The sequence below is a fragment of the Oncorhynchus gorbuscha genome, linkage group LG11, assembly GCF_021184085.1.
Source record: "Oncorhynchus gorbuscha isolate QuinsamMale2020 ecotype Even-year linkage group LG11, OgorEven_v1.0, whole genome shotgun sequence".
Lineage (NCBI taxonomy): Eukaryota > Metazoa > Chordata > Actinopteri > Salmoniformes > Salmonidae > Oncorhynchus > Oncorhynchus gorbuscha.
The window spans coordinates 17,088,595-17,114,574 of NC_060183.1; the positions used below are offsets into that span (position 1 = coordinate 17,088,595).

Consider the following 25,980-nt stretch of genomic DNA (forward strand, 5'->3'; position numbering starts at 1 on the left):
GACCAGGAGGCCACTCTGTCTACCTCTTCTGCGGCGACGTTGTTTTGAATCGGCCTCTGGGATTAGATTCAATGTCCTGAGTCGGCGCCAGAGATGAACTGGATTTAACAGGTGACATCAATAAGGGATCATAGTGTTCACCTTGATTCACTTGGTCAGTCTATGTCATGGAATAAGCAGGTTTTCCTAATGTGTTGTACTTTCAGTGTATGTGTTAGGTGCATACTATGCTATCATCTACAATCTAATGCATTAATTTACTTTATGGGTGTAAGATATTTGTTACCAGGTTCTTACAGCAGGAAACTAATCCTTCAACAGGAAATGTGAATTATTGTGTGGATTATAATTAATGGAACATTATCTAGGTGTTGACCCATTTTTAGTTAGGTCAAACCAAGTCTGAGATTTTTAAGTGGACATTACAAACTTTAGAAGCCTTTTTAAAACGTATTTGGTATATGGGGCGGTATTTTGACGTCCGGATGAAAAGTGTGCCCAAGTAAACTGTTTCAGGCTTGTTTTTGGAGAAATTAGGGAGAAGTTGTAGTTTTTCTAAGTGGCTCCCATTTTGGCTGTAGTTTCCAAGAGCATGCAGAGACAGCGAGTTCTTTTTGTTTATCTCCGGTAAAGACAACGATTCTCTGTTTTAAATTGCATTGTTTATTTGCGTATTAGGGTACCTAAGGATTGATTATAAACGTTGATTGACTTGTTTGGATAAATTTATTGGTAACGTTTGGGATTCACTTTGTATGCATTTTGTAAAAGGGAAACCGAGTGGATTATTGACTGAAGCGCGCCAGATAAACTGGGAACAAAAGGACCATTTGTAATGTAAGTGGGACATTTTGGAGTGCCAACAGAAGAAGATTTTCAAAGGTAAGGCATATATTATATCGCTATTTCTGATTTTTGTGTCGCAACTCCCTGGTTGAAAATGATTTGTTATGCATTTGTGTGCTGGACACTGTCCTCAGCATGGTTTGCTTTCGCTGTAAAGCCTTTTTGAAGTCTGACACCTTGGCTGGATTAACAACAAGTTAAACTATATTTTGATTTATTGCACTTGTGATTTCATGAAAGTTTAATATTTATAGTAATTTAATTTGAATTTCGCGCTCTGCAATTTCACCGGATGTTGGCCAGGTGAGACGCTAATGTCCCACCTATCCCAAAGACGTTTTAATAAACATCGACGATACCACAAGTTTGCAATTCCTGCTGTACATGATATCAAGTTAAGATCCCACATCTGTACATTAGATGCAATCTGAATAGTTTGGACCTGGGGTGCATACCTGAACACTCCAATGACTCCAATCTTGATCATATTTATTGGCCATGTGGGATTGGTCATGAAAAGACATTGCAAGGAATCTGCCCAATTCGTAGAGGAGAAAATAACACCACAACACAACAACAGTTAATGAAGACAAATGTCAAAGTGTGTTTCGCTCCCGGCCCGATTTTCCGCTCAACTTTTTATGGCTGTGGAGTGTCTGCAGAGCAGCAGAACAGACCAAGGGCCGACGGACAGGGGTGCAGGGGGATCAATCATAGCAATGTCGTCATCTAACCCAGGTCCAGCCAGGTGAAAATAGCCTTCCTATCATATCTGATCATATTATATCACACCTTTGATGGTACAAAGATGTTTAAGATCACAGTCCCAGTTCTAAAAGAAGAGATAGAGAAGATAAGGATGTCAGAGCCTAGCAACAGACCCCTTGGGATTTGAAGAGACAGAGAGAGAGATTGAAAGGTAGAGGAGGGAGGGAGGGAGGGAGGTAGGATGGAATGAGAGAGGAAAATAACAAATGAAAGTGAGATGAATGGTGATCCCTCTTTCTCTTTCCCCCCCTCTCTCCAGTTACCCCATCTCTTTCTACCCCTCTCTCTACCTCCCCATATCTACATCTCTATCACTCTCTCATAGCACTCCCATCGCCCTCGCAAACCCCAGTCTCCCAGACCGACCACATCACACGGTGAGGGCCCCAGGTGAGTGTGGTGGGTAGAGATTAAGAAGGGGACGTAGTCATTAACACACAACGTCTCTCCGAGTCCCTACCCCCGCTACATCCACTTCCCTTAGTGAAGATTACTGGCCAATTAAGGACTTTAATTGGAGGCAACATCAAAGCATCAATCGTAAGAAAGAAAATAAAAAAGTCCAAATATTGGAGCTGCTGCAGGTGTCTAGACAATGTCACTCGTAGGCCCAGTTGAATGCTTAATGAGCGACAACAAATTGGCGCCGCAAATCCGACGACCATGAAGGCTCTTCTCAATGACATCCCCCAAGGATTCATCATCAGCTTGCCTTGTGTGAAGTCCGAGCACTGATGAGGAGCTACACTGAATCACGGTGTAGAAGTTATCATCATGATTCCCTTTGTCTCAAAGCAAAGATGGTCAAAGAAAAAGGTGCATTGAATACTATTGGCAGAAGGAAGCCGGTGACACCGTTGACTCTTCGAACAGTACAGCTTTGACTGAAGAGGAGCTATTTAAGTACAAAATGTACCATTTAGGCTATTGTATGTCTTTGTCAAGTAATGTCTTTACTGTGCCTCCTAAAGAATGAACAAACTCAGAAAAAAATAAACGTCCTCTCACTGTCAACTGTATTTATTTTCAGCAAACTTAACATGTGTAAATACTTGTATGAACATAACAAGATTCAACAACTGAAACATAAACTGAACAAGTTCCACAGACATGTGACTAACAGAAATGGAATAATGTGTCCCTGAACAAAGGGGGGAGGGTCAAAATAAAAAATAACAGTTACTATCTGGTGTGGCCACCAGCCGCATTAAGTACTGCAGTGCATCTCCTCCTCATGGACTGGACCAGATTTGCCCGTTCTTGCTGTGAGATGTTACTCCATTCTTCCACCAATTCACCTGCAAGTTCCTAGTCCTTTCTGGGGGGAATAAACCTAGCCCCCACCCTCCAATCCAACAGGTCCCAGACGTGCTCAATGGGATCGGCAGTAGAATGGCCTTACTGAAGAACTCAGACTTCCAAAGTGGCACCGTCATAGGATGCCACCTTTCCAACAAGTCAGTTCATCAAATTTCTGCCCTGCTAGAGCTGCCCCAGTCAACTGTACTTGTTGTTAATGTGAAGTGGAAATGTCTAGGAGCAACAACAACTCAGCCACAAAGTGGCAGGCAACACAAACTCACAAAATAGGAGTGTTGAAGAATGTAGCATGTAAAACCGTCTATCCTCGGTTGCAACACTCACTACCGAGTTCCAAACTTCCTCTGGAAGCAATGTCAGCACAATAACTTTTCGTCGGGAGCTTCATGAAATGGGTTTCCATGGCTGAGCAGCCGCACACAAGCCTAAGATCACCATGAGCAATGCCAAGCATCGGCTAGAGTGGTGTAAAGCTCTCCGCCATTGGACTCTGGAGCAGTGGAAACGCGGTCTCTGGAGTGATGAATCACGTTTCACCATCTGGCAGTCCGATGGACGAATCTGGGTTTTGTGGATGCCTAGAGAACTTTAGCTGACCGAATGCATAGTGCAAACTGTAAAGTTTTGTGGAGTATGAAAAATGGTCTGGGGCTGTTTTTCATGGTTCGATCTAGGCCCCTTAGTTCCAGTGAAGGCAAATCTTAACGTCACAGCATACAATGACATTCTAGAGGATTCTGTGCTTCCAACTATGTTGCAACAGTTTGGGGAAGGCCTTTTCCTGGTTCAGCATGACAATGCACCCGTGCACAAAGCAAGGTCCATGCATAAATTGTTTGTCAAGATAGGTGTGGAAGAACTTGACTGCCCTGATCTCAACCCCACCGAACACCTTTGGGATGAATTGGAATGCCCGACTGCAAGCCAGGCCTAATCGCCCAACATCAGTGCCCAACCTCACTAATGCTCTTGTGGCTGAATGGAAGAAAGTCCCCACAGAAATGTTCCTACATCTAGTGGAAATCCTTCCCAGAAGAGTGGAGGCTGTTATAGTAGAAAAGGGGGGACCAACTCCATATTAATGCCCATGATTTTGGAATGAGATGTTCGACGAGCAGGTGTCCACATACTTTTGGTCATGTAGTATAGGTATGTGTCATCATACAATTTTAAGTGGATTCTCAAAATAACTTAATTCCTATTAAGTATTTAACATGATGAGGAATGAGCGCTGTCTCCTTACAAAAATGTACCATGTAACTACTATGGTACTTTCACTTATACCATGGTATAGTCGGAATCATAGAAATGTATCATGGTTTTAACCTTAACCTATAATTAACCTATAATTTGTACTACCACGATACTGCGATTGTACCTAAATATTACTATAGCATTGCATACTTTATACCATGGTATAGGTGAGGATCGTGGAAATACCAGTATGGGCACGGTTCTGATAAAGTCAGAGGCATTATGCTATTATTGTTGTTCCTAGTTTGTCTGTAACATCAAAGAAAAAGGGAAATAGTTGCTGTCAAAAAGGGGTAATACTTTCTGTAGTAGTACGACAGTTTTTTGCACATCTTTGGGCTCCCTGTGTCTCCAACCAGAAATGTGGGAGAATGTACCAGTCAAAATACACACCTACTCATTCAAGTGTTTTTCTTTATTTTAATTGAGTCGTTTTTTCACCCGTGTACTTAAGTACACATAGAAGCGGATACTTTTAGTCTTTTACTCAAGTAACATTTTACTGGGTGACCTTCACATTCATTTGAGTCATTTTCCATTAAGGTATCTTTACTCGTACTCAAGTATGACCATTGAGTACTTTTTCCATGACTGTTCAATTTTTTAAAACTTAACCTTTATTTAACTAGGCACATCAGATGAGAACAAATTCTTAATTACAATGACGGTCTAGAAACAGTGGGTTAACTGCCTTGTTCAGGGGCAGAACGACAGATTTTTACCTTGTCAGCTCGGGGATTCAAACTAGCAACCTTTCTGGCCCAACGCTCTAACCACTAGGCTACCTGCCGCCCACTATTAAGGAAGTCAAAATTACTGACACTTTTCATAAACAGCTGGCAGTAAAAATAATGTACATTCAGTCTGGCTGGCTGAAATCAGAATGAGCTTTTTCAGGAAGCTCTGTTATACAGATGACAGATGAGCGGTATTAAATCAATGCAAACAGCCCTACACTACAAACAATGGAAAAAACAACACAAAAGCACCCGCCGCAATAGGCACATCTGTAATGTGGCATCTGACTATTGATGATAATCAACCTCCTTTTGATCCACCACTTCCTCTCTTCTCCTCTGTTCCCCCAACGGTTCACACCATTCCAAGAGTTAATCCACTATGTTATGTACATTTACAAAATCGTCAGATGATCCAAATGTGGCGCCATGCTAGAGCGGCACTAACGCAGGCGGCGCTCCCTGTGATCCCACACAGGTGTCGGCTAATCTGCCTTCCAGAGGCGAGGGGCTTGCGGGCTTTTTTTTGGAGCTGCTGGAGGATAGCCTGGAACTGTGATGTGAGGTGCCTTCTGTTGGCCTCTCCTGGAGCGACCTGTCTCAGAGCATCAAGCAGCTCCGGGAATTACTCAGCATTATATAAAGCCCGCGGAGACTCAGCCGAAGTCACGCAGGGATTTACAAAACATCCAGTTCAAATGAGCCTCCTCTATCTCCCTCCAACTCCCCATCCTTCACATCCACGTTCAAAGTCCTTGACTGAACTGATGGCGTTTAGCAGGAGTCGTAGGCCAGTAAAGCCACAAGCAAATACAGCCAAGTGGGCGAGCTTATTAAGATGATAGGCCACAGTAGCCATTTATTTAAGAACTAATGCTCTGTAAATATGGGACTCTTTCTAGTATGGGTTCAGGGTATATCCTTGTTTTAAGCGTTCTCGCCCAGCTTACGCAATCACTACCTTTAAATAAGCCATCGCAGAGTTCACTTGTTTAACTGAACGTTGTTGAATATCGCAGACAGGAACTACAAGATGGAACTTAGTAATTGATAACACTTAATTACATGTCTCGGGCGGATAGTAAGAGTGACTGATTTGTGAGTGGAGTTGTCCTCAGTTGCTCCACTGTGAAAGCCTAGCCATGCACTCCTGGGGTAACTGTTTGTGTAAATAAATCTGCCTGGGCTCATGAGGCTCCTGTATTCTGGAGGGTGTCTCGATAATATCATCACACCATTTGAATGACACAGTGAGTGGTAAGGGTGCTGTAAAAGTAATAGAAGCTTTTTGAATGAGGAGTTCTTGGGAGTGACTCAGCTGATTTCGGGCCACACATAAATGAAATCACCTCCGCAGGCTGATATTGGTTTATTTATACTAAGGCTGGCATTAATATCATGACAGTGGGCATAAAAAAGTGGTACAGTAATCAACCACCCTCACTTTATGGCTTGTGATTTCGTAAAGCTACACCACTAAATATAATGAAATTGCTGCGGACCAAACGCCTAGACTGGGAAAATGCATGTATAAACAAAATGATGAAGGTCAGAAAGCAATGAATGGCTTAAGCTAGCGCTAAGAGGCTAAGTGAGCAGATCAGGTCAGCCACAGGGGGCGTTGAACTGGTGTTCAACTTGAATGCCCTGCATTCAAGGCAGTGTCCAGTGTCAGTATAGGCTAATGCATGTTAACTCTGATAGTGATTATGAAAATATTATTGTGGTGAACCCTGACCCTGGGTTTCCACTCAAGCAATTAACTCTGACCCCCTATAAATGACCCCTCACCAACATAATAATATATTAAATACTATTGAAATGACCATTTATAACCCAAACCTAATGATATGGCTACTGCAGTATGTTAGATCCAGACAGCATTGGAAACTATCAGGCAGAAAGGAATGCAGCAACCCATGTGTAGCAATGTGTAGTCACATCAGAACCCTGTGAGTCTACACAAAATCATTCAGCCCTTGTTGCTTCTCACCTCATACTCCCTTTTAGATTATATATAGTTTTACAAAATCAGGAGGCTTTCGTTCCAGCTGGCTGGCAGGTGACTCTTATTGTTGCAGGTGAAAACAGGAGGTCCCAGGATGCATCCTAAGTGGAACACTACTCACTCTTTTGACCAAAGCCCTATGGACCCTGGTCTAAAGTAGTGCACTATACATGGGGTAGGGCGTTATTTGGGACACCATCCCAGTCAACACTGGAGCCAGTCCAGCTCCAACCCTGTCTGTGATTGGGAGTCCATATTTGATGTGGCCCAACTGTTGTCTCATGCTTGGCGGAACATTCGGCGGAGCACTGTGTGACAGACGGAGCAGATCAATGTACCCGGCAAATCAATTCAGTGGACTATAGCTGTGGTGTGTCGTCCCCCCCACCTCGTCACATCTCTTCATTCGATAGAGACCCGCCGTCTAAATCCCGAGTCTCAACACCTCCAACAGTATAATGGCATTCCATAGCCCAGCCAATGACCCTGTTGTCAGATAGGAGTAGGGGAAAGAAGTGCCACATTCCTGGGTTAGGCTGGAGAGCTGAGAAGTTGAGAGATGGGGAGGCAGAGTGGGGCATGTTTGTTCATTCATTCATTCATTCATTTCTAACAAGGTTATTTTGCAGAGCAGTGCTATGTAGCAAGTCTCGTGTGTGGTATAACCAAAAAGGTTTCACAGTCAGCTATGATGGCGATAGCAGAGCAGTAAACATTGTTTCAGCAGTTTACCAACCATGTGCCAACCAAAAACAGTCTACTCCACACTGTTTGTGGGACTGAAGTTTTTAAAAAAGGACTGAAATGCTATTTCTGCATTTCCAGCAGCATCAGTGTACATATCTCTAAAACGGGTAGAGGGATTTGCCCTTTTGTCCTTTTGTAAGCAAACCAGCAAAGAGGGAATTGTCTGTACTTTATGAGGCGAAACAGGGTTTCCATGACGAAGTGACTGAGAAAGAGAATGAGAGAGAGTATGACAGCAAAACAAACACAGAGAAAGATAAACACACACAGACTGAAAGCAAATTACAGTGGAAGGCGAAGAGAGAGAGGGGATGAAAGACAGACAGAATGAAAGGGAAAATGAGCACGGAGGTTGAGAGAGGGGCTGGGGAGGCAAGGGAGGCAGGGGGGAGACGGGATGGAAGCAGCAATGCAATCCAAGGTCTCTCCTTAATCATCATCACTCAGCTGTCAGGCCTGGGCCATGCTGGAGCCAGGCCTAGACACCCAAACCCAGACCCCATCTGCTCCTAATAAACTTAAAGGACTTAATTTGAATAAATGTGCTTTCTTCGTCTCCCCTCACTTATTTAATGCATTTGCTCATCAAAGGGAGTGATATTGTTGAGGCTGGGGCTGGATAGAGTGATGGGGAGGAAAAAGCTGGCTTGTACATGCCTGTGTGTGCTAAAAATAATTTGTTGAGTCAGATGGTTTGATGACAACCATCTATTGTGCTCTGTTATGATTTTACCTTGTGAAGTATAGTGTTGTGCAATTTCCTTTCATAATGTCCACCTGACTGTTTGTTTTCCTGAAGAACAGGAAGACATTATGCCGCATTTACTAAAACAACAAATTAAGAAGCACAACACAAGAAGACATAATAACCATTTCTAATCCGTTGCTCTTCTTCAAATAGACAGAGTGCAATGTCAGTAAGTTCATGATAAATAACGGAATAACAGCCAGAAACGTTAATATCTTACCCTTACCGTAACCTTTGCCACAAACACATGCACTGCAATCTGCTATACTGTTTCCGAGAATCCACATCCCCCAGTTTCTATTGAAACACCTCCTCAAGTTTCATCAGCTATAGAAAAGCAGTCGAATATGGCGGTATGCAGTCATCCGACAATATTGAAACAACTGGGTTATGCTGATAAAGACCCTGGTTCAAGGGCATCACTGAAGCAAACCACACATAGACAGGTTGAACTTCTGACCTTTCCTGATACCGCTCTACACCGTCACAAATATAGACTCATATAGTGGAACAATAACAAAATATAGAAAGGCATTGAGCTGAAAGGAACATGCTGTGAAATCTTGGATCCTACCATGAAGCTGCTGTACAGTACATTTCATCATACTAAAATCAGACTAATTTGATCCTGATTAACATGATTTGTTAAGTATCAGGAACAGGTGGTTGGTTGATGAGTAAGACAGCCTCTCTCCCTCTCTCCCACTTCTCACAGCGAGAGCCTCCCATGTGACGGTGAGTAAGCTCTATTTCCTCCATCCGATCACTCAACTCTGAGAGGCTTCATTGATTGGAGCACTTTTTTGTCGTCGGGGACAGACCATCATGCAGCCCTCGCCACCTCACCCCCTCACCTCTTGTCATCACCCTCCTTCCACAATACTCTATAATCCTTTCAGTGCCAGCCTTGAAACATGTTCACTAGCCAGCCACTCCACACTCCACACTTACCATACTCGTTGTCATAGAAGACGATGAACTTCTGCCAGCGCAGCTCGCCGACCAGGGTGAGCATGACGTCGTTGAGACGGACGGGCGGGCGCGCCGCCAGGGTGTAGCGTTGGCCGTCGGGGCTGGGGTTGAGCTGGCAGGTGGTGCGTGGCGAGCCCTCGCCACTGCGCTGGACATACACGTGTGGGATGTGCATTGCGTCAGTCAGGGATTGGAGGGCGCTGGCCGAGGCACAGCCGGTAGAGGTGACCAGAGCCAGGATGCCCTGGGTCATCAACTCGCAGGCTAGAAAGAGAAGAAAGAGGAGAAAGAGGAGAGAGAGAGAGAGAGAGAGAGAGGGAGAGAGCAGATTAGCACCGTGAAGTCAGCAGCACACTCATCTAACTATAAAACACATTGCCATAAGAAGACAAGGAGTTTGAATGTAAATGTAAAATATGAAATCAAATTCTAGTCTTCAGTGAATACTAATGCTCACATTTACAGCTCTGAATGCATTGCCTTAGTCAACATGAGATCATTATTAAGAGGAAAATTACAGTTATTATAGAGTGACCGAGTCCATTGCTTTGTGCAATACCTCTGTTTTGATACACAACCACTGCTTGTAATAGTGAAACTAGGCTTTGACAGTGCTACAGTCAACAGCTGACACGCTGCATTACAGTCACTATACAAGGATCTGAGTCCCAATACCCTGTAAAATCTCCACTCTCTCTCGCCTTGATTAGTATGACCTTTCTCCAAATCTTCTCCATTATTTAGCTCTCACACTCTCTCAGACTTGGCAACCTCGACTGCTCTTTGTCTGAGATTTCCTTCAGAGTTGGGGCTAATTATTTCCGGTTGAGGGATTTCAAAAGTTTCTCTAAAGGTCATTAAAAAATGAAGCACAGAGGCCTTTGAGTGATCTCAAGCCCGTCCGTGCACTGCACCGCCGGTCCGCGACAAAGGAGAAAAGTCACTCTCACACTAACACTCTCCCACTGCAAAGGGCTTACGTTATGTTATCCGCCACAGTTTGAGTAGGACCTCCAGAGACAAGGGCTGCATCTAAAATGGCACCCTATTCCCTACATACTTTAGTGCACTACTTTTCACCAGCGCCCTATGGGACTTGATCGAAAGAAGCGCACTATATAGGGTGCCATTGTGGACCGAACCCTAGGCTTGGACTGGGTGAATCTACAGAGTATAATAGCAACGCTTTGGCTTTTCAACAAATACTGCTAATGAGGAAGTAATTAAAGCACAGCACTCTTCACAGACCCAAAGCATGATTGATCTGCTTCACTTCCTATGTCTTTAAAATAATGTATTTAAGGGAAAATCCCTCCTGTTCCTTTCCCTTGTTTCCCTGGTGACCGACACATCCCAGGACGAACACCCCCCGGCCCAGTCCCCTTACCACCACATCAGCCAACGTAATGGATCCACCAATTGGATTTCCTTGGCAGTGTCACTGTTTTAAAGCTACTCAAATGGAGTCAAATGAAAATGAAATTAAAAGTGCCTCTGTAAAACCTGCTGGGATCGATACATGGTTGGGGCAAAATAGCGAGCGAAAGAAAGCAAAATAAAAGGGGTGAGTGGGAACAGGGTGGGGAGAGGAGGAGGATTCGTCGAATGAATCGCTGACACAAGACAAAGGGACGGCTCATTGTGTGGCTGGCTATTACTCAAGGTCAATTGCGTTTTAATTCCTGTTACACTGAAATAAAAGCTCTGCATTGGTGGTAGGTCTTCATCAATAGGACCTCTGCTCACTGTCTATGTGCCCTCTGATCCTCCTATAGACAGGCTTTCACACACACACACACACACACACACACACACACACACACACACACACACACACACACACACACACACACACACACACACACACACACACACACACACACACACACACACACACACACACACACACACACACACACACACACACACACACACACACACACACGTCAATATCGTAGCTTCAGGATCTGGCCCCTAAATAGTTCAATAGACACCTATTATAAGTGTATTATTAGTGTGGAATCAATTGTCCAGACTCCAGACAAACCACTAATGTCCTTTTGGAGGAGTTCTAATTGCTCATGAGTTTTCCCCTGAAAATCGCTGAAGTGCGCAACAAAACAAGTTGTATTTATAAAGTAACCGTCTTTCACACCACCACCAGTCTGTGTGCGGGTTATGTCCTTCCTCAAAACAAATTGAACTACAGCAAAGCTGTTTCTGAGCATTGATTTGCTATCATTCAAATTCAATATTATTGATATGAATGCAACTGGATGGTAGATGCACAAAATAGTAGACCACAAGAAATGCTATGGAGAACGGGGAGAACGGTAGCTCACAGGAAAGAGAATCTTCTTGAGGGCTAAGGGCATATATCCAAATGTCATTTTCCATTTTCGTCCTCCAGTGCTCAGGGACAATAAATCAGGCCAGGAAATGAACATGATTCAAGAGACTAGTTAATTTGACATCCAGGAAGATGTCACAGAAGAGGGCTACACCAGACTGCTGTAAATTGAACACATGCTTCACCGGATTATGGTGAGTGGATTTCATCTGCTCTACATCAATTGGGTCCCAGAACAGAGCAGAGAGTGAAACGACATCCCTAAGGAAACGCAACCTGAAATCTCAGGTGTCTGCAATCTCCCATATTGCTTATTCAAGAAATAAGATGACCCTGTATCCCACCAATCTAAAGTTTGCATACTGTTCTATATTCAATCATTCAATGCCCTACTCCGACTTCAGTGGGCCCCTGGGCCTTCACTGTATGTAGATGATCAGCTTCATCTCTTTTTAGTGCCAGTTCACTTAAGAAGGGGCACCAATGGGTTGGAATTCTAATCAACAGCTCAAATGTGTGTATCTGTGTGTGTGTGTGTGTGTGTGTGTGTGTGTGTGTGTGTGTGTGTGTGTGTGTGTGTGTGTGTGTGTGTGTGTGTGTGTGTGTGTGTGTGTGTGTGTGTGTGTGTGTGTGTGTGTGTGTGTGTGTGTGTGTGTGTGTGTGTGTGTGTGTGTGTGTGTGTGTGTGTGTGTGTGTGTGTTCAATTCGCCAATCTTTCTTTGGTTCATTAGCGAAATGTTACAGGCGGATTGTGTGCGGCATTAAGCCTCAGCTTTGATGAGTATTTTACAGATGACACAAGCTGCAACACTGTGCTGGGACAGCCACCGGTGGATGGGAGCGTCATTGGTAAGAAGTAACAATCTATTAATGGTTGGAGGAGACATTAAGACATGCCAGAGGCCCCCATCCATCACCCATAGACATCTCAGGGACAATGCCATTTCTCACCCGTAAAACAGGAGGTTGGTTTGGGGGAAATTCAGACTGATGACGCGTGTTCCTACGTAGCGCACTACTTTTGCCCAAAGACCTCTGGCTCTGGCTAAATGTAGTGCACTATGTAAAGTAGCATCCTGTTGTTTACTGTGATCGCTAATTGAGATGATGCAGTAATCATTTGAATCTGGTTGGTCTCTAAGCCCACCGTCAGAGTCTCTGGAACCATCTGTTGAGTGGATTTGGGTCATTTAACATCAACAGCATTGTCTCTCACTATTAATCCCACTCACTTGAACCACATTAATACATTCAAGAAGAACACGAATTAGGTTCAAATCAGACGCTTCATTCATTGACTTATAAACGTTTGGTTGCCTCGTGGAACAATCTGAATTCTCCTGGCCTGGTGGTCCAGTCTATTTGTGCCTCTTTGCATTTGTTCATTGACATGCCAAACAAATATGTAATGGATAACAATGATAAATGGCCTCAGCACCTACAGAATACAACCAGGTTAGAATCCTTAGTGATGGTTGGCTACAGCACATACAGAACAGGACCAGGATAGAGTTAAAAATTCTCAGACCTGTCAAGTGTCTTTGAGAACACACAGACAGAGCCAGTCCCTCCAAGGGCAACAGTGTGTCTCTCAGAGCAGAGAGAGGGTGGAGGTGAACTTCAGGCCCCGGCAGGAGAGGGCTGTCGGGGGAATAAGAAGACTTGCATGGAGGCCTCACATCAAGGGCACATTCATTTCTCCTCTCTGTCCTCTTTTTCTTCCAGAAACTTCAACAGCGGAAGGATGGAGACGCTTATTGACTTCACAGTACCTCAGACACAGACTTCACAGTACCTCAGACACAGACTTCACAGTACACAGACTTCACAGTACCTCAGACATGGACGTCACCAGGAACTGGCTTTCGGAGCTTTCGCCCCAAATGATTTTGGGTTAGCCCCGAATCGTTTGCGTTTGTAGTCAACTGTCAACTGAATGCGGCACTTAGTTCATAGAGCTGTGGTTACATGAAACGTTATAATCAGGTGTGTAGTGCTGAGCGTGGTCTGCCACTTCTCAGAATGGTGCCATGTCTTGCAAGATCACTTAATGATTTACTAGTATTGTACGCAACAAACCCAATATAATAGCATGATAATGTCAGGCTACTGTTATACCAAAAACACCAGGTCATTTCTTACGACGACTGTGCTGAAGTGGTTAACTCCATCTGCTCTGAAATGTGATTAGTTTGGCCGTTTAGCCACTCTGACATCGTTCAATAAGGTCTAAATACATATTCCCATGAAACTGATTGAGATCAAATGGTTTGCACGCATGCGGCATGGACGTTTCACCGGGAAAATGTGAAGAATTCACGATTGACAGTGATGATGGCCTAATTTATAATAAGGTTGGCCTAATTTGGTGTTTTAGGATTTAAAAAATATAACGTTTTCCTTTGGCCACTTACAGTACAGTATGTGTAGGCAAGCGTATAATTTGGATGATGCATTCTATGTACAGTATGTAACAGTTGTTAAAATATGTCGTGAATTTCACCAGGTTCATATATTCTGCATCCTAGGAATAGGGGAGCTTGTACTTGCGTTTTGCACTGCGTGCTCCTGCTCAAATAATTCTGATGCACTATGAGGTAGACAAACGTTCTGTCTTAAGGATCTGACCCTTTTATTCCATTTTCGCCTAAAATAACATACCCAAATTTAACTGCCTGTAGCTCAGGACCTGAAGTAAGGATATGCATATTCTTGATACCATTTGAAAGAACACACTTTGAAGTTTGTGGAAATGTGAAATAAATGTAGGAGCATATAACACATTAGATCAGGTAAAAGATTATACAAAATAAAAAACATTCCGTTTTTTTGTATCATCTTTTAAATTCAAGAGAAATGCCATATTGTATTATTCCAGCCGAGGCGCAATTTAGATTTTGACCACTAGATGGCCGTGTATGTGCAAAGTTTTAGACTGATCCAATGAACCATTGTATATCTGTTCAAAGTGTTGTATCAAGACTGCCCAAATGTGCCTAAATGGTTTATTAATACATTTTCAAGTTCATAATTGTGCACTCTCCTCAAACAATAGCATGATATTCTTTCACTATAATAGCTACTCTAAATTGGACAGTGCAGTTAGATTAACAACAATTGAAGCTTTCTGCCCATATCAGATATATTTATGTCCTGGGATTTTTTTTTGTTACTTACAACTTCATGCTAATCACAGTAGCCTATGTTAGCTGGGGGGGGGGGGCGATCCCGTAGAGGTTTAAGCACAAAGTCATGACACACAGTGTTTTGTTCATGAGTAATGAGTAATGTTGTATATTTAGAGTTCACTCATAAGTGTTTTGTAATGTCAATATGCAATTATAATTGAACATTTTAGGATGATATAACCATTCTGAATACAACATGTGGTTACTAGCCAGCTAAGGTATTGCATGTGCGAACAATGGCTATCTCCTCGACTGATCCCAGTCCTTTGCATTCTGCATCTATGTTGTTGAAAGAGGGGACTATTGGCAGAACATACTTGTTCTGTACAAATGTTTTGCTTTTCTTTTGGATGCAGAGAGAGAATTCTGATTCATTAAAACAAACTGATCTCCGAAGTCCACGTCTATAGCACCGGTAACATGTATATTCTAAAATAATTTTATACAATAGGTACCAACATTCATTTAGAAATGATGGCTTAATAATCATTTTAAAAAATGGTGTTCCGGTAGGCTACCTACATTTTTTTAAAGCAATCGCCTTGTGTGGGCAACTGATATTTCCAGCATGGTTTTGATTGGGACAAGCGGCATTGCGCTGCTTTGAGTCAAGAATGTGAACTAATCTTGATAAATCAATCAATGTCCGATTTTACTAGGGTACATTCATATGAATCACAATAAAAATTAATTATTGGCTTTATTCTTGAATATAACTCATATAAGAGCATAAGTGACAGTTCAATGAACATAAAAAAGCCATTTAGGAATTGTAATTGCTGTTTGATTTTTTTTGCTACTTTGAAAACTCACTTTTTTCAGAGTAATTTGACATATGTTTTTATTGTTTAAAAATGTCATAAGACCTACATCCTTTCAATAACAATGTACTGTAGCTGAACCCACTATTGGCTTCATTGATTTACTGAATTTCTTCTCGTAATTGTAGGCTAGGCTACTTGCTGATTGTGTCACGCCCTCATCTATTTCACCTGTCTTTGTGATTGTCTCCATCCCACTCCAGGTGTCGCCCATCTTCCCCATTATCACCTGTGTATTTTTCCCGTGAGCTCTGTTTGTCTGTTGTCGGTTTGTCTTGTTTTGTCAAGCCAACCAGCATGTTTGTTCTCAGCTCCTGTTTTTCCCAGTCACTCTTTTTCTCGCCCTCCTGATTTTGACCATTGCCTGTCCTGACTCAGGCCGCCTTCCTGATCACTCTGCCTGCCCCTGACCCTGAGCCTGCCTGCCGACCTGTGCCTTTTCCCACCTATGGATTGTTTGACCTCTGCCTACCCTGACCCTGAGCCTACCTGCCGTCGGGTACCGTTGCCCCACCTCTGGTTTACTGACCCCTGCCTGCCTTGTCCTGTCTATTGCCTGCCCCTGTTGGAATATTAAACCATTGTCAATTCGACGTGTCTGCATCTGGGTCTTAACTTGATTCCTGATAGATAGACTATTTTAAATATTATTGTAAAAGTAGGCCTAGCTACACAATAACCTCATATGCGGTTATTGACCGAAATCAATTGAATTAATAATAAGAAGTATTGATTCATTTATTTGGCCTTCGGGAGAGTAGGAGAGCGGAATGGAAGAAAACATAGTGTTGCAGGAAGCGGTGCTGGAAGTGCTGCAGATAAATTGAAATAAATGAGCCAACTTTTATAATTACTCCTGTTTCCATAAATAAATGAAATCATTGAAAATACTACACCAGCCTAATTTAGGCACAGAGGATCAATAGCTTTAAAAAAAATTGCTGTAGATTGTGTTTTGTCACATCCTGAGCGCATAGGCCAAGTTCGTCTACAGTCGGGAATCCCGCAATTAGGCAGCCAGTGCAGCAAATATAAAACAGATGATTGTTGAGTTGTGGCTGTCAATGAACAGCAGGCAGCAGAACTGCCCAGAAAGGGTCAAAGAGACTATATTTCATTGTTATAGGTAGGAAGGGGAGGAATCTCACAATACTGTATTGACAAAGGACCATCAATTACCATATGATCAAGACATTGTTTGATCTATATGATTTGAAGTTTAAATCATGGTCGTTGCTGCATCACCCCCATGTCACTATCAATCTTCTTAGATGAGGGTTAATAAGAATAAAGAAAAAAACAGATTATTTCTCAAAACAAGACAATACTTCATTACATATACTGTAGGTCAGGAAAATCAATTTCCCATTGAGCAAAACAAAGCTGATGGCTGACCCCTTCTCAGCTGTGTCAATTCAATGCCCTGTTTTTCCCTTTCATGCATGACCACAGCAATGCTTTTTTTAAATTCCTTTTTGGGATTCTGAGAACCTAGAAGGTCAGAGCAGCATTTTGTGTGAAATGCAATGCTCGGATTACATCACTTGTTGACTGCTGTATTCACATCTCCTTCACGGAACACTTGCCATCCAGGCAGAAAAGCATGCAGATTGTTGTGAGAGTGAATGGCCATTTGAATACTCATCACAATCATACAATACAAGAAGCCTTGGTGTGATAATCACAGAAAAGCTTTTTCCCATCGCCAATGTTCCTCGATGCCTTACAAACAACATAAAAGTTTAATGAGACAGTAACACCTGCACATCTAGATCAAAGAGATGAGCACCGCATGCTACTGTGCACTGCGTGGAGCAGAGGCCTTTCTGACTACCCGCTCCTCACCCTCGCTTAAATTTGATTTATATTCAACTTCTGCTCCTCCAAACTTCAAAAAATGAGAAACTCGACAAATAACATGGTCAAGGGGATATGAAATAATCCAAAACAAACCGGCTAGGAAGACTACAAAGTCCCTGCTGTTGAGTCTGAACTCATCACAGGACAACATAATGATGGCGATGCTGACATGACAATGGCGATGCTAACGGTAGCCTAGCTGAAATGGCTCGCATGGCTGACCCTGACTCGGAGCCTTCTGCCGGCTGACATTCCGGTAGCTATCAAGAAAATGGTGGAGGATATGAAAACTCGATTTTAAAATCTGGACTCATCAGTACAATCAGTCCAAACCTCCCTGGCTAACCAGACAACAATAATTATTGACCTGGAATGAAGCAGGTGACCATGAGACCTGCATCAAATCAAATCTAATTTAATTTGTCACATGCACATGGTTAGCAGATGTTAATGCGAGTGTAGCGAAATGCGTGTGCTTCTAGTTCCGACCATGCAGTAATATCTAACAAGTAATCTAACATTTTCACAACAACTACCTTATACATACATAAGTGTAAAAATATATGGAGGAGCGATGGCCGAACGGCATAGGCAAGATGCAGTAGATGGTATAGAGTACAGTATATACACATGAGATGAGTAATGTAGGGTATGTAAACATTATATAAAGTGGCAATGTTTAAAGTGGCTAGTGATACATTTATTACATCCAATTATTCATTATTAAAGTGGCTAGAGATTTGAGTCAGCATGTTGGCAGCAGCAACTCAATGTTCGTGATGGCTGTTTAACAGTCTGATGGCCTTGAGATAGAAACTGTTTTTCAGTCTCTCGGTCCCAGCTTTGATGCACCTGTACTGACCTCGCCTTCTGGGTGAACAGGCAGAGGCCCGGGTGGTTGTTGTCCTTGATGATCTTTTTGGCCTTCCTGTGACATCGGGTGGTGTAGGTGTCCTGGAAGGCAGGTAGTTTGCCCCCGGTGATGCATTGTGCAGACCTCACTACCCTCTGGAGACCCTTACGGTTGTGGGCGGAGCAGTTGCCATACCAGGCGGTGATACAGCCTGACAGGATGCTCTCGATTGTGGATCTGTAAATGTGTTTGAGTGTTTTTGGTGACAAGCTGAATTTTTTCGACCTCCTGAAGTTGAAGAGGCACTGCTGCACCTTCTTCACCACGCTGTCTGTGTCGGTGGACCATTTCAGTTTTTCCGTTCCGTGTACGCCAAGGAACATAAAACATTCCACCTTCAATACTACTGTCCCGTCGATATGGATAAGGGGCTGCTCCCTCTGCTGTTTCCTGAAGTCCACGATCATCTCCTTTGTTTTGTTGACATTGAGTGTGAGGTTATTTTCCTGACACCACACTCCGAGGGCCCTCACCTCCTCCCTGTAGGCCATCTCGTCGATGTTGGTAATCAAGCCTACCACTGCCTACCAGTGTTGTCTGCAAACTTGAATATTTGAGTTGGAGGCGTGCATGGCCACGCAGTCATGGGTGAACAGGGAGTACAGGAGAGGGCTGAGATAGCACCCTTGTGGGGCCCCAGTGTTGAGGATCAGCGGGGTGGATAAATTGTTTCCTACCCTCACCACCTCGGGGCGGCCCATCAGGAAGTCCAGGACCCAGTTGCACAGGGCGGGGTCGAGACCCAGGGTCTCGAGTTTAATGACGAGTTTGGAGGGTACTATGGTGTTAAATGCTGAGCTGTAGTCGATGAACAGCATTTTTACATAGATATTCCTCGTGTCCAGATGGGTTAGGGCAGTGTGCAGTGTGATTGCGATTGCGTCATCTGCGGACCTATTGGGGCGGTAATCAAATTTTTACATAGGTATTCCTCGTGTCCAGATGGGTTAGGGCAGTGTGCAGTGTGATTGCGATTGCGTCGTCTGCGGACCTATTGGGGCGGTAAGCAAATTGGAGTGGGTCTAGTCAAATCAAATCAAAGTTTATTTGTCACGTTGTGCCAAATACAACAGGTGTAAACCTTACAGTGAAATGCTTACTTAATCCATGGCTTCTGGTTGGGGTGTGTACGTACAGTCACTGTGGGGACGACGTCCTCAATGCACTTATTGATAAAGCCAGTGACTGATGTGGTGTACTCCTCAATGTCATCGGAAGAATCCCGGAACATGTTCCAGTGTGTGATAGCAAAGCAGTCCTGTAGTTTAGCATCTGCCTCATCTGACCATTTCTTTATAGACCGAGTCACTGGTGCTTCCTACTTTAAATTTTGCTTGTAAGCACGAATCAGGAGGATAGAGTTGTGGTCGGATTTACGAAATGGAGGGTGAGGGAGAGCTTTGTACTCTGGGTGTGGAGTACAGGTGATCTAGAATTGGTTTTGCTCTAGTTGCACATTTAACATGTTGATAGAGATTTGGAAGAACTGATTTAAGTTTCCCTACATTAAAGTCTCCGGCCACTAGGAGTGCCACCTCTGGGTCAGTGGTTTCCTGTTTGCTTATTTCCTTACACAGCTGACTGAGTAAGGAAGCATCTGTGCCAGCATCTGTCTGTGGTGGAAAATAAACAGCCACAAAAAGTATAGCTGAGAACTCTCTAGGCAAGTAGTGTGGCCTGGAGTTTATCACAATATACTCAACTTCAGGCAAGCAAAATCTAGAGATTTCCTGAGATTTTGTGCACCAGCTGTTGCTTACAAATATGCACAGACTCCCCCCCCCCCCTTCTTGTCTTACTGGAGTGTGCTGTTCTATCCTGCCGGTGAAGCGTGTACCCCGCTAGCTGAATATCCATGTCGTCATTCAGCCACGATTCCATGAAGCATAGGATATTACCATTCTTTATGTCCCGTTGGTAGGATATTTGTGATCTTACCTCTTCTAGTTTATTGTCCAATGATTGCACGTTGGCGAGTAATATTGACGGTAACGGCAGCTTTCCTAGTTGTCTTCTGCGGGTCCGGACGAGGCATCTTGCTCTTCGTCCTCAGCCAGCTGGTCTGCACATGCTCTGAGGACGCGGCTAGGGATGCCATCTGGGCCTGCAGCCTTGCGAGGCTTAACAGGTTTACTGAAGTGAAGGAGAGCCCGCAGGTTTTGGTAGCGGGCCGTGTCCTCAAAGCTAGCAAAGAAGTTGTTCAGTTTGTCTGCGAGCAAGACATCGTGGTCCGCGATTGGGCTGGTTTTATTTTTGTAGTCCGTGATTGACTGTAGACCCTGCCACATACCTCACCACCCTTGAAGAGCTACTAACAGTAAACAAAGCTATGAAACTCAAGATAATTGACCTCAAGGAGTTCAAATATAAAAATATTTAGAAAGGCTAACCAACAAAGTTCGTGGCAGAACTCATAGCAAAACTGTTGGGGAATGAACATTTCCCCCAACGCCTAAAAGTGGAACGAGCGCACCTCATCGGAAGGCTCTTAACTACACTGCCCCGCGTCATGATTGCCAAAATCGGCCAGGACCCTGTAAACTAAAATATTTTGTGCCTGTCCTGCCAGCAATCCCGCCAGTAATTCCCCCTGTCCTTCAACTGAGCTCAGATTTACCCAGACTACACTGTCAAGGTAATAAAGTAACGCCAGAGCTTCGATGGAGCAAGGAAGAAACTGAGAGACACGGTAGTCAGACACGGCCTCCTTTTCCCAACAAGGCTGAGTTTTACCCATGTTATGGTTAGAGAAGATGTTTGAGAAGCCACAGGATGCCAGGGCTTGTATTGAAAGGATTATTGGTACAGACACCAATTCATAGGACCATAATACTGCCCTGAGTAGCTGTTGTACTTAGGCAGAGATATTCCTGATTACCTCGCCGTTTTTTGATTTGACATCGCTGTCATAGTCCCACACAGGCGGGTAGGACTGCACCTGGCCATTTTCCCTGTTTCGATATTAACCTATTGATTAAGAGCATTCATTATGGAAACGAGGGTGGATCTGGTCGGACCACCTGAAGGTACGCTAATATTTTTAAATAAAAAATTGGTTCGTTAGTCTACATCTCCTTGTAGATTCCAGCAGTTCCACAGTGTTTATGGGGGAATTTTGTATTTTACTTAATTTGGTAAAGTGGATGGGGGATGAATGTGTTTTTCATTTGTTCTTCGCTCTTTTCATATTGCACCAGAGCTGCTGATATTACGTCACTGTATCCGAAGGGAAAATCATTGTGTATCATAGCTACTGGTAACTCCATCACTTCACCGCCGGGTGGCAACATGACTCTTTTCTCTTGGAACGTACAAGGTTTGAGGACGAATTTGAACTCTTATCTCTTATTCATTTGTAGTTGGCTATCACAGGATTATCAAGCAACTTGTTCATTCAAGGCTAGGTGTAGCCTTAATATTTAGAAAAACTGTCCCATTCAAACATACACTATACAGTGGGGCAAAACAAGTATTTAGTCAGCTACCAATTGTGCAAGTTCTCCCACTTAAAAAGATGAGAGAGGCCTGTAAAATCCAGAACAGAAAATCACATTGTAGGATTTTTAATGAATTTATTTGCAAATTATGGTGGAAAATAAGTATTTGGTCAATAACAAAAGTTTATCTCAATATTTTGTTACTTGCACAAAAATACTTTTTGCCCCACTGTATATATAAGTATGTGGACCCCTTCACATTAGTGGATTTGGCTATTTCAGACACGGCCGTTGCTGACGTGTATACAGTGCAACTTCAGAAAATCTTTGCAAATTTATAATAAATAAATAAATAATCAAATACCTTATTTACATAAGTATTCAGACCATTTGCTATGAGACTTGAAATTGAGCTCAGGTACATCTTCTTTCCATTTATCATACTTGAGATGTTTCCACAACTTGATTGGAGTCCACCTGTGGTAAATTCAATTGATTGGACATGATTTGGAAAAGCACAAACATGTCTATATAAGGTCCCGAAGTTGATAGTGCATATCAGAGCAAAAACCAAGCCATGGGGTACAAGGAATTATCCATAGAGCTTCGGGACAAGATTATGTAGAGGCAAAGATCTGGGGAAGGGTACCAAAACATTTTGACAGCATTGAATGTCCCCAAGAGCACAGTGGCCTCCATCAATCTTAAATGGAAAGAGTTTGGAACCACCAAGACCCTTCCTAGAGCATGCCGCCCAGCCAAACGGAGCAATCGGGGGAGAAGGGCCTTGGGCAGGGAGGTGACCAAGAACCTTACGGTCACTCTGACAGAGCTCCAGAGTTCTTCTTCTCATTCCAGAAGGACAACCATCTCTGCAGCACTCCACCAGTCAGGCCTTTATGGTAGAGTGGTCAGAGAGAAGCCACTCCTTGGTAAAAAGCACATGACAGCCCACTTGGAGATTGCCAAAAGGCATCTAAAGGACTCTCAGACCATGAGAAACAAGATTCTCTGGTCTGATGAAACCAAGATTGAATGTCACGTTTGGAGGAAAACTGGCACCCTCCCCACAAAAAAAGCATGGTGGTGGCAGAATCGTAATGTTGGGATGTTTTTCAGCGGCAGGGACTAAGAGACTAGTCAAGATCGAGGGAAAGATGAACGGAGCAAAGTACAGAGAGATCCTTGATGAAAACCTGCTTTAGAGCACTCAGGGCCTCAGACTGGTGCAACGACCCTAAGCACACAGCCAAAACAACGCAGGAGTGGCTTCGGGACAAGTCTCTGAATGTCCTTGAGTGGCCCAGCCAGAGCCCGGACTTGAGTCCAATCGAACATCTCTAGAGAGACCTGAAAATAGTTGTGCAGTGACGCTCCCCATCCAACCCAACAGAGCTTGAGGGGATCTGCAAAGAATGGGAGAAACTCCCCAAAAACAGGTGTACCAAGCTTGTAGCGTCATACCCAAGAAGACTTGAGCCTGCAATTGCTGCCAAAGGTGCTTCAACCAAGTTTATTTTTAATAGATTTGCAAAAATGCATAAAAAACTGTTTGTGCTTTGTCATTTATGGTATTGTGTGTCGACTGCTGAGAATTTTTTCAACACCTCTGGGATGAATTGGGATGCCGAACATCCGTGCCCGACCTCACTAATGGTTTAGTGGCTGAAAGGAACGAAGTCCCCGCAGAAATGTTCCAAAATCTAGTGGTAAGCCTTCTGAGAAGTGTGGAGGCTGTTATAGTAGCAGTGGTGACCAAAGGGGTGACCAACTCCATATTAATGCCCTTGATTTTGGAATGAGATGTTTGACGAGCAGGTGTCCACATACTCTTGGTCATGTAGTGAATTTAAACTCTATGTGACCCTAATGGCAGCTATGTCATAGGCCATATTATGTCATCACATGTAACGTTTATAATCTTTGCGCACCGAATTTAGATGAATGTTTTCAATCTCTTACCAGACTCATCGACCACACATCCAAAGGACTCCATTGAACAATTAAAGTAGATACATTCATTTGTTGATATGTGGATATTACACAATTTAACGGATAAGGATGACTCTCACATGTGCTTAAAAAAATACGAAAGAATACGAAAGAATTGACTTTGCCAAATCAAAGCCTCGATTCAACTGCCGATTTAATCCAACATTAGTCAATGATGAACAATTTCGCCAACAAACAGGCAATTTAAATACGGACTATATGTCCCAGAATGATACCGCTGATGCATCCGAATCCACTTTGTGGGAGGCCTTTAGGGCTGTGTGTTATGCGTGGGAATAATATCATATGGGGCTACAATGGAAAAAAATCGAGGCACAGCTGCTTGAGAGAGATTATATGGAGAATTCTTTATCTTCCAAGTTGAATGACAATGAAACTCAAGTATGAATACAATAATATTCTTTATAACGATGTAAACACAATGCTATTACAGATTAAACAAAAACATTTTGAGTTTGGTGACAAGCCAGATAAACTACTGGAGCGCCAGCTGAGAGATGGTTGTGTGTGTGTTGGTGTTAGAGAGATACAGGCCAATGGAGCGATTCATAACATTAAGTCTAGCACAGGAACTGTTACTACGGACCCAAACAAAATGAATGAATGTTCACAAAGTTTTATCAAGAAGACGTTAACACACCAAGGAACACGGTAGCTGCTGAACACATTTCTGATTTCCTCCATCGTCTTTCCCTACCTAAACGATGAGTCCGCTCAAAATGAATGAAATGCTTTAGAAGAAGTTGCCTCTGTAGTATGCTCCTTCCCTAACCGGCGGCTGGCTTTGGAACAGACTTTCACAAAGCACATTCAGAAACTGTTACTCCCCGTATGTTGAGGATGTTTAAACCTTCTATTGCAACTCCCAGACTCTCAGAGTCTTTACATTCAACCAATATCTCCATAAGATTGAAGAAAGATAAAGCTGAAACAGATGCATCTTCCTATCGTCTGTGCTATAGCCCTCATCGGATGTGATCTCACAGTGTTTATTCAACTACTAAATAACTGCATTTTGACAATAATTCATCATGATCAAACTGGTTTCATCCCGGGCCGATTTTCCTTTTCCAATGTTTGGAATACATGATTTTCATCAGTTGCCTAACATGAAAAAGATTCCAAAATGTGCATTATAGCTTAACTTGAAACCTTTCAAATCAAATCACATGCCCGGAATACAACAGGTGTAGGTAGACCTTACAGTGAAATGCTTACTTACAAGCCCTTAACCAACAATGCAGTTTTAAGAAAATAAAAATAAAAAGTAGGAGATAAGAATAACAAATAATGAAGTGGAATGGAATTCTGACAGTAATGAAGGTGTTTGGTTTAGGGAAGAGATTCACATTTAAATAATTTAGCAGACACTCTTATCCACAGTGACTTACAGCAACAATTAGGGTTAAGTGCCTTGCTCAAGGGGGCACAGCCAGATTTGTTTTTACCTAGTTGGCTCAGGGATTTGAACCAGTGAACTTTCCATTACTAGCCAAATACTTTTAACCGCTAGGCTACCTGCCTTTTGGGTTGAAATGCTGTATACGTGCCTGCCGGCTTCAGTTCTCACTAATTAAGCCAGGTCGCAGTTGTAAATGAGAACTTTTCTCAACTGGCCTACCTGGAAAAATAAAGGTGAAATCAATTTTTAAAAATTATACTGAACAAAAAAATATACGTAACATGTAAAGTGTTGGTCCCACGTTCCATGAGCTGAAATAAAAGATCCCAGAAATCCCAGAGATCCCAGAGATCCCAGCAATATGCACAAAAAGCTTATTTCTCTTAAATTTTGAGCACAAATTTGTTTACATTCCTATTAGTGAGCATGTCTCATTTGCCAAGATAATCCATCCACCTGACAGGTGTGGCATATCGAGAAGTTGATAAAAAATCATGACATTTACGCAGGTGCTGGGGACAACAGAAGGCCACTCTAAAATGTGCAGTTTTATCCCACAACACAATGCCAATGACGTCTCAAGTTTTGAGGGAGCG

At 43.0% G+C, this 25,980-nt stretch overlaps 1 protein-coding gene across 2 annotated transcripts in view; it reads right to left on the reverse strand.

The window, feature by feature from the left end:
* grid1b (glutamate receptor, ionotropic, delta 1b) overlaps window positions 1–25,980 on the reverse strand; it is a 413,343-nt gene that overhangs the window by 205,040 nt on the left and 182,323 nt on the right. For both annotated transcript variants that reach the window (XM_046368710.1, XM_046368709.1), the window contains exon 3: window positions 9,380–9,664. In XM_046368710.1, coding sequence (XP_046224666.1) covers window positions 9,380–9,664 — 285 coding nt within the window. The remainder of the gene's footprint in view (window positions 1–9,379; window positions 9,665–25,980) is intronic.